This window comes from Anopheles merus, chromosome 2L, assembly GCF_017562075.2.
Source record: "Anopheles merus strain MAF chromosome 2L, AmerM5.1, whole genome shotgun sequence".
Taxonomy (NCBI): Eukaryota; Metazoa; Arthropoda; class Insecta; order Diptera; family Culicidae; genus Anopheles; species Anopheles merus.
This window is the reverse complement of record NC_054083.1, coordinates 37,767,979-37,784,690: the sequence shown is the minus strand read 5'-3', so window position 1 is coordinate 37,784,690 and position 16,712 is coordinate 37,767,979. Positions and strand designations below refer to the sequence as shown.

At 40.2% G+C, this 16,712-nt stretch overlaps 1 protein-coding gene across 9 annotated transcripts in view; it reads right to left on the bottom strand.

The window, feature by feature from the left end:
- Window positions 1-11,443: 11,443 nt before the first annotated feature.
- The window catches only part of LOC121593283 (potassium voltage-gated channel subfamily KQT member 1-like), a 159,396-nt gene continuing 154,127 nt past the window's right edge, over window positions 11,444-16,712 (bottom strand). For all 9 annotated transcript variants that reach the window (XM_041915525.1, XM_041915526.1, XM_041915518.1 and 6 more), the window contains 2 exons: window positions 15,822-16,033; window positions 11,444-14,921 (listed from right to left, as the gene is read on the bottom strand). In XM_041915525.1, the coding sequence (XP_041771459.1) occupies window positions 14,712-14,921; window positions 15,822-16,033 (422 nt within the window). In that variant the 3' untranslated portion in view covers window positions 11,444-14,711. The remainder of the gene's footprint in view (window positions 14,922-15,821; window positions 16,034-16,712) is intronic.

Sequence of the window (16,712 nt, the reverse complement as noted above, 5' to 3'; positions counted from 1 at the left end):
AGTGCCACAAATCCACTAAACGACCACTAAACGGCTTCTAAACGACTCAAGTTCTCTACCTAAACGGAATATAGAAAGACTTCGTTTAGCAGACGGCAAACGACTCATTCATTCTAAAAATAGCAAAAAAGCTGGTGGCGCTCTCTGTTGGTGGGATACCCCAACCAGTTGAGCTTCATCGCTTGGAGGAGAGCTTTCTCATTTCCTCTGTACTGTTGTATGGTTTCGCATTGAAGTTATGCATCGCTAGAACTAGAACGGCGATACGATTGTTTAAATACTAAACTCCAACGGAAATCACCAGCACTGAAGCAAGTGAGATTTGAGCAATGGTCATTGGTGTTGATACCCACGTATCTAACCACACGACCATTCAAATAGATTTTTGCTCAGAAAGTTAGAAGGCTATATAGGTCATAATAAAATGCAACTTGTCGAAACACATTGCAAGAAAAGGATAGCAATATAATGATGAGTTGTAATACGCCATCTATTGATCAAACCAATGAAGCTGTGGAGCTTTCATTTTTTTTCTATGGATATTCAATTTTCCAGTCGTTTAAGCTTAATCTGTGGCGCTTGGGACGTGACCGCTTAGGGCCGCAGCAGTGCTCCATTGGATACGATTTAATCGTACGTGCTGTCATTAGATTTTCGCTGGATTATTAAGATTGATTTGATTGTTTGGCTGAGTTTTATAGTTCAATGATTAAAAAATTGAGATTTTTTCCTTCAAACCCTAAATATATATATATATACAACGATATTTCTGGTCACTTTGCCCACAGGGCAAGGCGAGCTTTTTGGCGGCCACCGTCGCAAAACCGTCGCAAAACGTCAAAAGCGACGTCGCATGTACTGCAAAGCGACGTCGCCAGCGAGCGAAACTCGCAACGATTTCGAGGCGCTGGCGACGGTCGTTTTTGACGTTTTGCGACGGTTATTGACCTTTCGAGTGAGCTTTTGCCCTGCGGACCAGTGTGGCCAGATTATATTGGCAGATTTCGGCAGGAGCAGCATTGATAACGCAACCATTTAACCTTCTTTTCTATGACCAAAAATACACCGACATCTTTATGACCACCTACCCGGGAAGGTCATACATTTTATATGGGAGTTCGCATTTCTGGATGGTAAATTGATCATATCTTCTGTTTTAGTTATTGAAATAACTTTAAATTTTCAGAGAAGCTGCATAAAACTTTGTTCTTTCCATTATAAAAAAATAGGAATTTTCCTAATTATTTTTCATATACAGGCGGTCCCCAAGATACACCTGACTTCAAGCTTTCCTGAAAATTTGAAGTTATTTCAATAACTAAAACAGAAGATTTGATCAATTTACCACGCAATAGAGCAATTTCTCATACAAAATGTATGACCTACCCGGGTAGGTGATCATAAAGATGGGGGTGTATTTTTGGTCATAGAAACAAAGGTTAAATGCAAAATGAGTTGATATGTCAGGTGGGCTTATCCAGTGCAATTTGACGTGTAATAATAAAAATAGGAAGAGACCCTGGTTTGGCAGTTATATCCATAACAAACTGGATGCTTTGATGATTTTTCTATGGACTCACTACTAACTTTATCCAAAATTTTCATAATTTTACACTATATTTGAGATATTTCGATGGTCTGTTGAACAGGAGCAAAGGACATATGCACTGGCACTCTGATATATTCCTCACTTTCAGTATAAATTCATATTTGGTTCGCTTGGTACACTTCTCCTTGCTCGCTGACTGAACGGATTCAATAATCGTTTCCTATATATCAGATTTTGCTAGGGAACTGTGTTGTTCCCAAGCACCACAGATTAAGCTTAAACTACTGCAAAATTGAATCTCGCGTAGGTTTTTTTGGCTTCTTTCTTCGTGCTACGCCTGAGCAAAACCACATACAATTTCTGCGAGATTTTGTTTAAACTTCAAGGCATACTAGATTTTGTTATGGAGCAAACCGTCAAATTGTGTGTTGATGTACTGGTGAGAAAGAACGCCATAAGCCCACCAGATATATACACTCACTTTGGTTAAATGGTTGCGTTCTCAATGCTGCTCCTGCCGAAATCTGCCAATATAATCTGGCCACACTGGTCCGCAGGGCAAAAGCTCACTCGAAAGGTCAATAACCGTCGCAAAACGTCAAAAACGACCGTCGCCAGCGCCTCGAAATCGTTGCGAGTTTCGCTCGCTGGCGACGTCGCTTTGCAGTACATGCGACGTCGGTTTTGACGTTTTGCGACGGTTTTGCGACGGTGGCCGCCAAAAAGCTCGCCTTGCCCTGCGGACCAGTGTGGCCAGATCATATTTGCAGATTTCGGCAGGAGCAGCATTGAGAACGCAACCATTTAAATTTAATCCATTATTTTAACGATCAATTTCTTTTTACCCTACTAGCATAGAGAATGAAAAAGTGTGCGTCTTTTATAAATAATGTGTGAGGTTTGAAGTAAGATTGTGTGAAGCTATGAATTAAAATGTGCGTTTAATTTGCAATAAAAGTGATAAAATATTTATAAACCAAGTTTGATGTGTTAAAGTTTTTCTTTTGATTCGGGTGCACCAGGTCCGTGTAAAGGGAAGCGCACAGCGCGCTAAGAAAGAAACGAGCGGGAGGGGGTTTCAGTCCAGCGCAGCGCAACTCGCTGGAATCAAGTGGGGTACCAATGCAGCGCAGCGCATGCCGAAAGAAACGGAAAGGAAGGGGTATAAGGAAAATACCATGAAACAGCGCGAGCGAGCGTTCTTTTCAGTGAGAGCGTCTCGTGTGTTTTAAAGGCATGCAAGAGAGCGCCGGTCTGGTGGTACAGTGGCAACTCGAACGACTTAATAACATGCCCATCATGGGCTCAAGCCCCAAATAGACCGACCCCCCATAGGTAGGACTGACTATCCTGCTATGGTAGCAATAAGTCACTGAAAGCCAAGCCCACTTCACTAGTGGGTACAGGCAGGCCCCAAGCGCCACAGATTAAGCTTAAACGACTGGAAAATTGAATATCCATAGAAAAAAAATGAAAGCTCCACAGCTTCATTGGTTTGATCAATAGATGGCGTATTACAACTCATCATCATATTGCTATCCTTTTCTTGCAATGTGTTTCGACAAGTTGCATTTTATTATGACCTATATAGCCTTCTAACTTTCTGAGCAAAAATCTATATAAATGGTCGTGTGGTTAGATACGTGGGTATCAACACCAATGACCATTGCTCAAATCTCACTTGCTTCAGTGCTGGTGGTTTCCGTTGGAGTTTAGTATTTAAACAATCGTATCGCCGTTCTAGTTCTAGCGATGCATAACTTCAATGCGAAACCATACAACAGTACAGAGGAAATGAGAAAGCTCTCCTCCAAGCGATGAAGCTCAACTGGTTGGGGTATCCCACCAACAGATAGCGCCACCAGCTTTTTTGCTATTTTTAGAATGCATGAGTCGTTTGGCGTCTGCTAAACGAAGTCTTTCTATATTCCGTTTAGGTAGAGAACTTGAGTCGTTTAGAAGCCGTTTAGTGGTCGTTTAGTGGATTTGTGGCACTTGGGGCCTTGACCGGCAGCGGCTGTTGTGCCAAAAAGAAGAAGAAGGAACAAGAGAGCGCATTCTCTCTGTTATAGCGCTCCATCCGCCATTTTTAATTTTCAGCCCAAAACAACGGACTTCGGATCCGATCATGGGCCGGACCCCCACCGTGTGTTTCTACCTACCCCTCGCCTGGAAATTTCATTCTCGTTGTCTGTCGGGTAAGCTTTAACCGCCGACAGCGAAATGCAAATTCAAAATTAAATGATTTTCTTTGACGAGCAATTCTCGGAATCCATTCAACTGAAATTTTCTACTTATTATGAACATTAAATTTTAACAGATAAAAAGTGCCAGGCAAACAAACGTGCATCAGCGCGATAAGTAACAAATGAGGTTAGAAATCCTTGAAACAGCATTCCAAGCGCCACAGATTAAGCTTAAACGAATGAAAAATCAAATATCTGTGATTTTCGGTAGGATAAATGGAAAATCGGTAGTTTTAGGGCGGTCATCTGTGAATCGGTAGGCATATAAAAAATCGGTAGGAATACAGATAAATCGGTATTTCTGGTCACTCTGGATCGAAGCGACATTAACGACCGTTGGAGAACGCGTTTACACTGCCTCGTTGGGGTTTGCTTCGGTGCACACTGGGCACGGAAGACAGGTCGAAAATGGACAAAAATAATCATATCACTCAAATCAAAAGATTTAACCGTTCGGAATCTTTTCTCCACATTAATAAAGGCAAATGAAAAGAACGAAGAAAAGGTGCACAAAAAGAATCTGGTGACATATATACACAATTTAAGGATAAATAATCATAGTTTTTTTAAATCTTTTTTCAAATCTCATTTTCCAGTGTGCACTGCTCGATAAGCTCATGCTGACTGCTCGAAAGCTTTAGATCATATGATTTTGACAAGCCGGTAAACAGCTCGAAAGCTACGGCTTCGCATATTTGAATTTGTCGTTTGTTACGTGTTTTCCGTTGATTTTGTGTGAATTTTGATTTCAACGAATAAATTTACGCTTAAATTTATTCAAAAGAGTTTCTTTAATTAGTCTGATTGTGAACATCAAACAAATGGAGGAAATTATTTATTTTCAAGAATGCACTACACTAGATAGCAAAACGGATTAATGTCAGAGCAAAATTCTAGCAAAGAAATGTAATTCGATGTTCTTTTGCTAACACTTTTACTACCCTTTAGATTCTTTATGAACGACCTTCTCCAATACAAGGCATACGATACTCAGCAAGGTTCCACACACGTATGCGTACCACAGCAACATCAGGTCTTTTACTTTCACCACCTCGTTAGCAAACTTGTTCCGTTTATAAAACCATGCAGGTGTCGATTTGTTGTTATAGTAGTATTCATAAATACCAGACTCGAAGACAGCCCGAATGTAAAACACTAGCAGATCACGAACGCGCGGCAGAACCATAAAACACATGGGATACTCAAACATTTTCACATTAGCGAATCGATATTTTTCGAGTCGATACCGTATGTAATCTTCTTTGCCATAGTCTTGCCTGATGTCTATTATGTTTGCTGTCATCATCATGGTTAGCAGTTCATTGTCACGACCCTTTTCAAAGCTGCATCCGAGACCAAATCCTAGCTGTGTACCATTTGGATACGTTTTGAAGCCGAAGGATCTGGGCTCATCGTAATCTTCAAACAGACACTGCTCATGAATCTCCTCTAGCGTGTTTATCTCAGGGCCGTACCGTACAATCGACATGAACGATATGATCAACGATTGGTAGGACGAGATGAGAACTATACCCATCAGGCAAAACATGGTGAGCAATCGGTTTTCAAATGTCCCTCCATAGGTCCGCGATGGACCTGCTAGACACGTCATGATCAGCTCGAGGACAATCTCCACAAAACGGCACCTACCAAGTATTTCGCCAAACTGTGAAATAGTAACCGCCATCGCCAGCACTAGCATCAGGTAGGTTATCCATACATATTTGTCGAATGGATCGATCAGTACGGACACGATCGGCTTAGGTTTGGCCCGCGGAACATTTACTGCTATAAATGTAGTCCCAAACGTATGTAAAAGCCAACTCCGGTACATATACTGAAACCCAATTGCGGAATAAATATCGCAGGGATGCGATGAGTTGGCCATTTGAATCGCAGTCGCATTTCTCTTGCTACACACCAGTTCTAAAAAGTACGTATCAAAGGTCATCACGCTACTTATTGGTTCATAGTAGAACATCGTTAGGTTGTAGCCGTACATATCTCGGGTCTCATCGGGAACCGCTATCTTGTAGGGATCGATTGTAGCTGTCTGATTAGAATACTTATTCCAACGATAGATTGCTATTGTGTTGTTGTGGTCATACACTACTTGGTAGCCAAATCTCACGAGCTGCACAAGAGATTCATTCACTGTAGATTTAACCTTTTCATGTATCCATTTTGGGTAGAAGTAAATAGCTTTTACACTTTCTTGCAATGAATTTACCGTCTGCAATAGAAAGGGCACATATAAGTATCATGTTGTAATTGCGCTGCGTCAGAAACAATGCATACTTCCAAATCATTCAAACTATCGATCAGGAGCAGATTACAGCTATGGTAAATATCGTCGTTTGTGATGTTTAATATAACTACTTTCGAAACCGTTTTCGTGTAGGTAACCTCACTGATTATGTGTGGCAGTACTGCATCCATGACAGTGTCATGGCTTAACCACAAAATCACCAGATTACGATATTTAGCGACAGGACACACTTGGCGATGCAGCCCGAGCAATGTGTGCGCGTAAAAGGTGGCATTGATGTTAGAAACGGGGAGAAAAAAACACACCGACACTGGTACGATTACTAACACGCCAAAAACTTTCAGAACAAACATTATTCTAAGCATTGGTACGGATTTTTATTGAAATTAAGATCGATCTGGAGTAATAGATAGTAGTCTGTACGACTATCGAAGATGACGATCAAACACGATGTTGATATGAAATATCAGAACATGATATATTTCTATCTTTTTTAACAGAGCAAGGCAGTTAACATGGTTGTGCAGGACGTGTATTGCTATCAAAAACGTAAAGCAGGTGTAAATCTTTACTAGTACACTAAAAATTGTGTTAAAAAACACATCGGTCACTGTCAACCGCTGTCAGGTGTGCGCTAGTAAATGTGTTTTGCAGTACTGCAGGACTTGCAGTTGTTGTCAGGTGTTCTGGAAATGAAATAATAATGCAAAACACTAAGATATTGATGCATCTAGGAATATTCTACACATGCACGCATATCAAATGTACCTGTTCCAAATGGAGTTCCAATGTACGTTCAATATGCATGCATTAGTGCATATGGTTGAAGGTTATGATATGATGATTATGTCTATTAGTTGATTTATTTCAAAAGTTCCTAGATTATTCATAAAGTTGATTAAGCTTAAAATTATAGCTTACATCTTTGGATCTACTTTATACCTTGCAAACAGCAACGTACGATGAGACCAATGTGATTGCATGGGTCAAGTTTTCAAACATACTCAAAGTGTAAGTGCCATCGAACATGTTTTCTATTTGCAACGTTAATTTCCCGAATTTTGTTGGAGCATTCTTTGTACGAAGGCTATTCCAAGATGTTACAGGGTTTCCCACGATTTATTGGTCGGTTCCCATCAATTTTTGGTGGTTTCCCATATTTTTTTGGTGCGTTCCCACGAGTTTTTGGTCGTTTCCCAGAATTTTTTGGTCCAATTGTATTGACATCCAATCGGAAAATACCAATAAATTATGGGAACTGACCAATAAATCGTGGAAAACCCTGTAAACCATAAAATTGACATAAAAATGGAGGACAAATTTTATTGAAATTGATTGAAATAAAAGGCAAATTTTTAATGTACTAACGTAGACAAAAACATTAACTCTTCTAAGTAGAATACCATCGTATAAAGCTCTTCCGTTCCGATCATCCTTACCTTATTCTTTCATATACTAAAGAGCATGGTCATGAACATTGGCTCGTCCAAGTCATCATGGTTGAATTACTGTTGCATTGTTCCACCAAAACACATTTGTTCACTACAATATCTCTGTTTATTATAATAAAGTTTGATAAATGTTGGGTTTGATTTCCAGTTCCCGTTTTCTGTACTCCTTCTGCTGGCTCATGTGTCTCTTCATCCTGGGAATGGGTTCATGGGTTTGTGTATGTGTGTGACTGTGTCTATCTGTGTGAATGTGTAAGATCGCAGTTTTGTAGCGAGCCATTATTTTCGAGGGGGGGGGGGAAATATTACACATTACATGGCGACGCGGCTGCAATATGCTACAATGCACTTTACATGTTTTGTGTTTCGTTAGCGCTCATCTCGGGATCTCTTCTCGCTTCTGACCCATCTCTATCCCCCCTCCCCGTGCCGAAGAGTAGCCGCTCTTCTTGTCTTTATGTCGTGTGTCTTAGTGTGTCCTATGGGTATGGGTAATCTAGGTATGGTTTTGCATGCGTCTGTAACTGGCGCTTCCGATGCAACTCGGCTGCTGGCCGCAGCGCCCATCCGCATGACTAATCGTAATAATGTATCACATTTTGATAATGACGAAACGAATGGTTAAAACGAAACAGAAACCCTCACACCGGTCCGGTCGGGCGTTTGTGTCGGGTGTGAGTGTTAAGTATATAATTGATTACTATCGATTAACACTACTGCTACTGTTGCTGCTTCTGCTGCTGCTGCTACGGTTTGCGTCAATAGTTTACAGCTTGCGCACGCTGCTTTCGCTTCAGGCTTTAAATTATTATGTTTTATTTCATCATTTTTTCTAATTGTGTCGTGTTTAGGCGCCTGTCCGGTTAGTAAGAATGTATCTGCACGTCCGCTTCTTGGCAATGCTTTCTTTAAAATTTATTGTTTTATTTTGCTGTTGCTGCACATGCTGCTTGCTAACTTGAATGAATGTGCCGAAACGACTACTACTGCACCTCTGATTAGTAGTTAGTGATCACCCGCGCCTAAACAGTTTCAATTTTAGTTTGCAAAAATGAACGCACTAATGGAAGCAGCTTTTAACTTTAGCACTCGCTCTTGCTCTCTCTCTCTCTCTCTCTCTCTCTCTCTCTCTCTCTCCCTCTCTCTCTCTCTCTCTGTGTCTTACTTTGTAATAAAGTTTTTATCTACGCTTTAACTTTTCTGCTAAATTTGCTCTCCGATCGCGGCTCTCTAACGCATCACTCGATCTATACTCTTAGCTAAGATGTTTATCCTATGTACACACCTCTGGGCTACTGTGGAAAGAGGTCACCGTTTTATACATTGCGCTATGATATATGGTTCTTAGTTAACTAGCCTTGGCAATAATAATGAATAGTTGTGCTAGGTTCGTTTCGCTATAATATCTGCACTTAATTTGCTTAATTTACGGCTTGCTGTTTGCAAATCTGCTTCTACCACTAACAATAAACCTCACTCAAAACAGGGAAGAAAATGTGACAAAAATTCTCTTCTACAATACTTTTAGCAACTATGAATTTTGAAATGACTAATCAATGATAAGCATTATAAGCATAGGAAATAAGCAAAATTGAGGTAAAATTTACACGAAAGCAGTCCATACATAAAATTGTTCGTTTTGTTCAATTTAGTGATTAATTTCTGTACTCTGTATCTATAATTTCATACAATTTTGTAAAAAAAGAGTTATTTTCTTTCTAAGTTAGTGCGATATTTGTGCTCTCTCTAAGCCTGTATGACCACCTCCTAAGCATAGAAATTGGGTGTGTGTGTGTTTTTTTTTAAATACTCTGCACCTAAAAACTCATACCTTCCCTTTTGTTAGTTTACACCTTATACATACATAGAACATGTTCGCAGTGGAGTGTACAGCTGTGCTTTAATTGTGTATAGGGTTAATAGTTTAATCTCTTTTGGTTTGTTTTTGTTTTCCTCCTCTATAGTTTGGGTTTAAATAACAGCGTCTCTCCACCGCTATCATCATTGTTTATGGTTATTTAGTTCGTTTCTTACATTTAAGTTCATGTAAAGCTCTTGTACCATTTTCTGTGATCCCTTTATTTTTTATGTAAAGTTATCATGTATTTTCAAATTGGTTTTGTAAAGTAAAGTAAAAATTGAAAGATAGGAACGTGTTAATGTGTGTATGTGTGTGTGAGAGAGAGAGAGAAAATAATGTTAAATCAGTAATAAACAAATAAGTAATAAACTTGAAACTGAAAATCATTAAGGGAGTTGAAATACAAAGTAAAGTAAATATGAAGTAGTAAAATGATATTACTTTGAATAACTATAGTTACTAAGGCGTTCTCAAAACAAAAAAAGAAAAAATAAAACAAAGTGGAACTACATATCGTAAAAGAACGTAAAAACTGTATTACTGGTTTATATAATCATACAGTTAATTCAAACTAAACAATGTTAATTCGTCTGTTGATGTTAAGGGACACATATAATAATGTTTGTGGAACGAAAAAAAGTTTTGTTTCAAGTAAATGTTGGCTCAACTACAATTAATACGTTCGATGAGAACCTTCTCGCTTTATATTTTCCACTATTCCAACCAGCTGTCTTATCTTCTTCCATATCCTTTTAATTCTATTTTTAGTTTTATAGATAGTTTTTATTTTTTTTGTGTCTGCCGTTTCTCCTCGCTCGAGCAGGCAGAAGTTACGATATAATTACATATGTGTACTATGGGAATCAATGTTCAGCATCGAAATATGTTCAATTTGCTCTCTATTTGATAAAACCAGGTGACTTTAAGGTACCACCAAAGCCGACTACTACACTGGCCGGGTAGCCGGGTAGCACGGTTGTAGGAACTTTGACAACTGAACAGACCTGGAAACGTAAGGGACGGTTTAGTCAAACGGCTTCGCGCCTGCTTTCAAATAGTGCCTGTGTTGTTTTCGAAAAACAAATTCCTAGTCTTTTCAGTGTGTGCTTCTTCTATTTGCGTTGCTTACACTCTAACACCATTCAACGGGTAAAAGGAAACAACCCAAAACAGGGAAACCCTATACGAAGCTAACAGCCAAACCACTACCTGCTAATCCGAAACAACGAATGTATGGAACAATAAAGCGAAACACTATTTCACGGTAATTAAAATTTTGTTTCTCCATTGAAGTCTACCTTCTTGCAATGGCTGGAATAGGGCATAATGTTGACGTACTTATGCATCCATTATGCACTATGATAAATGACTGTGATCTTATCGAGACAACGATGTTGCTTTTATGTTGCTATACATTCGCAGTGGGAGAGGTTTTAGTGCATTTGGGATGAGGGATTGGTTTACAGCAGCATTATGATTTTTTTTCTATATTTACTATCAGTTTCTAGGAGTTGTAACGGGTATTTCTCTTGCCGGTGCGCAAACACCGTTCGCTATGTACAGGGTTGCTGACACTTTGCATTAAAACTGTGTTTCCCATTTTGATTAGTGAAATTTACAACGTTTTATCCGTCTCTTGGTTGAGTTTTTGCATCGCTCGCTATATGTACAGGTTGAACAGTCTTACATCACTAGTGTATCCGTGAGCGCCGGTATCGATTGAAGGAAGAAGTTTACGTTGCACTCCATTGATTGCAAAGTGAAGTGCAGTAATGTGGAAGAAAAGATGGTACATTTGGTGAATGAAAGGTATGGGGTAAGAAATATATAAAAAAAAAAACGAAACAATGTTAGAGAATAAAGAAATGATAACAAAATATAAACAAAGCACAACAGATTCGGGCAGATGAAAAAAAGAGATAAACAGTAAAAAAGAATCAGTATAATTTGGTAGAAAGAAAGAATTTTGAAAAAGAAAGAAAAAAAAATATGAGAAAAAAATATAACACAAAAACATATGGATAAAGCAACAACACCAAACTAAACTATAATTAAAACAATAAGAAAAACGTGATAGTTGAACTTTTATTCATAAACTATACGAAAAATATGTTGATTGAAAGAAGAAAAAAATTGTCGAGAATAAAACAATACAAAAATTCTTGCAAACAGGAGGGAGCAAAATATCATCAGTTGGCAACGATAACTGAGTCTAAATAACATTGATCTAGGTGAAACTCTTAATCCCGGCTAAATCTTACCAGCTCTAACCTTACCTCACTAAACCTAAACCTAACGCAACCTTATCATTAACTATCCGTATGCTCGTTCGACTGAAGCAGCGCATATTTGCTATATTACTTCATTTCCATTAGCCTTCGAACGGACGAGCTGTCGTGGAGCTCCCATTTCACCTTCGTACGCACCTTGTCCGTTCTCTTGTTTTTGTTTGTAATATCACGAGTGTATTTTGATGGCATTTGGGGTTCAGCATTTACTTGCATTTACTTGTGTGTGTGTTTTTGTTGTTGTGTTTGTTGTTTTTGTGCTACTTTTGTATGCGTTTTGATTACCTTTCATATACACGTACGACGCCAGCCGGCCGAGTGTGCGTTTATATATTTCTCTCTCTCTTGTTTGTTGGTTTGATTTTGTCCATCTAAACCCCCCTACAGACAGGGTACAGTACCGCGCGAGCAGTTACTTAAGCCATTTGAAGAATAGTAACCTTCACCTGTCGGTTTTAGTATTTTTTTGTTTGTTTGTTTTGTTTTGTTTTAGGGCTAATAAGTTTTGAATCAGTGAAGGTGTCTACAACAGAATATAAATATTAATTGTTCGTTTTGTGGCTGCTTTGTTGCTGCAAGCATTGCACGCTTCGCACTACTTTCGTTTCGTTATTGTCTGCACTTGTTCGGAGTGATGTGCGTTTTCTTGTTTATACTTTCGTTATGCTTTCTTTTTTCTGTTCTGTTTTTTTTTCGCTCTCTCTCTTTCTTTATCATTCGCATTGCTGTAGTGTGCTGTTTTGTTTCATAGGTTCAATAGTTTGGGGCTTTAATATCTACATTTATCTTTTTTTTTATTTTCTTCTTCCTCCTACCTTCTTTACTATCGAGCATTAGATTACTTAGAGTTAAGATGTTTTTTAAACTTCCATTTCATAATGTGTGTAGTGGTTGTCTTTTTTCGTGTAGTTTCGCATTTGTTATCTAAGTCTTTGCTAAAATGAACAACAAACCCCACCAGGCTAGAAATATGTTTTACATAGGCGAAGTTTACTAGCCCTGGTGGCTGACGGTTTGCCGTTGAAAGTAAAATACTTGTTTGTTTGTTTGTTTATGTTTTGCGTCTGAAACAACTTTCATGAAATCATCATTGCTACCCTTAAACCTATTTTATATACTGTGTTCTTTTAGCATGCCACCTGAACCCTGCTGGATGATAACAACGACAGAACGAACTGAAGCCAAACAGCAGACATGCTAGTACCTTATGTGTCATGTGTGCTATGTCATTATTTTGTTGTGCTGTGCGCGAGTTGAGTAGTGCTGCCGTTTCGTTGACCGCGCACCGCCTGTTGTTCACTTACTCATTTCTAAGATTAATAATTGACATTTTGTTCTTTTGTGTTCCAATATCAATACCACCCATCCACACGTGAACGGAAGCAGCCTGTGCCTTCATGGTTCGCGCTCGTAACTCGCCAAGTGTGTTTGATAGACTTTTGCACTGCTGCACGCATTGAAATCTTTCCTACGCAGTGGTGCAGCTCCTCGTGGGTTGCCGTCTGCTGTTCGACCACTGCCCGCTGCCTAATCTTAATGCTATTGAAATCCGTTTTTGGCCATTTAATAGTATGTTTGTGTGTGTGTGTTTTTTATGCTACATTGTTTCACTAGTATCTTCTCTGTTTTTTTGTTCATCTTGTTTGAGTTCGATTCATTTACTGCGCTGCCTTTTAATTTGCTGTTTGCCCTACTGAATCTTAACCGCTGCTCTTAACAAACTCACCGGTCCACTCTAAACTCTAGTAGGAATTAAAGATAAGGTATAGAAAAAATGCCTATCATTAAAACTGTAACTGTAGCGTTTTAGTTTGCTATCGTTTTTCTTTATTCATTTTTGCTACAATTCTACGGCTTCTACCAGCCGCTCTAGCAGCGTTGGTGCGTGGTGTTGAAACTAAAGGGAATAATTTTCAAGCGCTGCTAGCTCAAATTTGCTTGCGAGGAAGGGTTAAGCTTTTTATTTAATGGGCCAAACGATTTTTGGGGATGATTTGATATATTTTACAAGCACTCGAATGTAACACGCCTGATCGTACAAGTGATACTGAAGCAAAGAAAGTGGTTCAGATGAGTGGCGTTTGGTTCACACGCCGCGAATACTCCAAAGCGTCAGAGCAGCTCACTATTGATCGATAATTATCATTTAGATCGTGTAAATATGTTTCATTATTTATTTGCTTATTTAGCATTTCGCTCCTTACATTTTGCTCCATTATTTCCATCCAGTTTGATAATGGTTCGGAAAAGCAAAAGGCTCCAGAAATAACAGGGCAATAAAGAATAGAAGATGTAACTAGTAAAACTAAGCAACGGATTTAGTGTTTGCACTAAAGCTTAGCACCGTTGGGCGAGCTGGGAACGAGGGACGATCGTTTCGGCAAGACAGTGCCTCTCTCTCTACCCGTTCTAGAGAGCAATTTTCGGCCCATTTGGGAGCAATGAAGATGAGTGAGTGTGCACACTTCCGTTAAGGACGGTAGGCGCTACAGAATCTGCTCTGAACAAGAAAATTAACAGCTTCACGCTTGCTGCCAACTCGTTTGCATGATTTGCTAGCTTTGAACGGGCGCGCTATAGAGAGAGTGTGTGTATGTGTGTGAGAGAGAGGAGAGAGCGAGAAAGTGGCTACGACTATTCAACAGTACACTATTAACAGACAACAAGGGCCGTCTTCTAGGAAGGACAATTGGAGGCAAACGAAATCAGGTCTCTAAGAAGTGATTTTTTTTTTGTGTTGTGTGTGTGTGTCGGTTCCATTGCAACGGTAGCCGAGGGTTTTAGCAGCCATTTCTGCTCACAGCAGAAAGCATCGAAACAATAACCCCCGGGAGGGTATGCGTTGCTGCTTTACGATGAGTGGCGAGTAGCCCACTCGATTGGGGCGGTGCTCTACGAGTAGGCTCGTAAGCGATGCAGATTGGTAGACGGGGTGGCGTGCGGGGGGTGTGACGGCACGGAGGGCACGGAAAACGAAACCGCTGGAAGGAGGTGCGCTGCGTGGAGGTGCAGCCATGACTGGCCACTGGGGATGGTTTCAGCCATTCTCATGTATCGTCCGAACCGTTGCTCGCTCGTTCCGGCTTCAGCGAGTCCATCGCACCGCTCGGTCCGGTGATGGCAAGCATCTGTTGCTGCTGCTGCTGCTGCTGCTGCTGCTGTTGGTGCTGTTCGCCCTCATTGTTGTTGGCGGCGACCTGCTTGGAGCGGCGGTACTCCTCACTGTCCATGCGATTTAGCTCGAATGCCGAGCTGACCTGTGTGGCGATGCGAAAGAAAAGGCAACACAATGTTTGAGTAATGCGTGTGGCACGGTTGTAGCTCAGCCGGTGAGGTTCTTTACGTGTGTATCTTTACGATGGAGGAACACAACAACATTTGCTACTGTAGATCAATGCTTGTGTAGTAATGCAGGTAAAAATACACATTTGGGGGTGGGATGGTGGCATTTTCGGACCCCAAAAATGGTTGTGATTATAGTGTTATGTTGCATTTATTTACACTCAGACAACATGCCCGTCCTGAGCTCCCAAAAAACCCATGAAAATGAATCCCTGTGAACAGTGTAGGACACTTATACATCATGGAGTATCAACCAAAAGTGGCTGAACGGTTCAGAATCGGTTGCAATGGGTGCTGGAGGCATGCGTTGCAGGGCAAAAGGGGATTCACTGCTAAAAGGAGCTCTTACAGCAAACTCTTCCAAACACGTACCATTGTGGGAAGATGATTGAGAAAAAGCCGGCGATTTGACCGCATCGATCGTTGCATAGAGAAGAGTAATTAGTAAGCAACATATACCGAAGAACAAAAAATAAATAAAAAAGAAAAGTCTTTCTGCAAGGATCTATATGTAAATATCAGTTGAAACGGTTGCTGCAATTTTGATGCTTGTTGGGCGATTTTTTTTAAAGATTGGGGTAAAATGAGTATAAAGCGAAGTGTAAACAATTTTATAAAACGTTAAAAAACTCCAAAGAAAACATTGAAATTATTACAAAAAAACTATTATATTTAAAGCGAAACGGATATGATGGAGACGCCTGGCGACGGATACAAAGTCCATTCAAAATTCATCCAAAAACATCACTTCTACTGCTGCAAGTAGCTTTAGCAAAACTTTCACCCTTTAAAAACAGAGAACCTCCCTGCCTTACCGGACTGATAGGCGTGACGATGATCTCCGTCTTGGCGGCGGTTCGCAGCAGCGCCGTGTTTTCCGTCGTATCGTCCTGATCCTCGACGTCCATGTCGCCGTACACGTCCCACGGCGGCGAGTCCGGATCAATCTCCGCCCCAATGTCCAGATCCTCCTCCTCGATGTCCTCCTCCTCGTCCTCCTCGTCGTCCTCCTCGTCCATCATAATAACTGCGGCGGGTGCGGGTCGATGAAGGGGAAAACACATAACGAAACAAAGGCACAGTCGAGCGATTAAAGGCATGGGAAACAGTGAACGAGTCCGAGAAATGGTAATAATAAAAAAAAGGTGACAAATAGTGACAAATGGATATAACACACACACACACATTGAAGTGAAAACGCAATGTACAAATACAATCAAGTTACGGGTGTGTAAGTGTACCGACAACAACACAACATTCAGCTGGGCAAAACATCGAGACGGACGGTGCGCTTTCGCAACAAACAAACTTAATCAGTATTCGGTAATCGGTTCCCGAGAACCGGCTCTATCCTAACACCGAATCAATACTTCCTGTTTGTGTGCTGCTTGTGTATGTGTACGTGAACGTGCATGAGTGTATATTTTTGTATTTTTGATTTGCTTCAAAAATTTGCTGTACGACAATTAAAACATGAAATAAATAACAAAAAAAACGGTGAAATACGTCAAACAGTGAGCACAAAACAAAACATCGTGACACATCGTGTGGGGGAGGTAAGTGTAGGCGCGTGTTTGGTGAAAGAACGGGAGGGTTGGGCACTTATGCTCGTTTTTTGAAAGCCCTTTTAAGCTTAGAACAGAAAGAAACACACACACATTAACACGTATATCGACATCAAAATGTTACACTTTGCAGATGGGAGT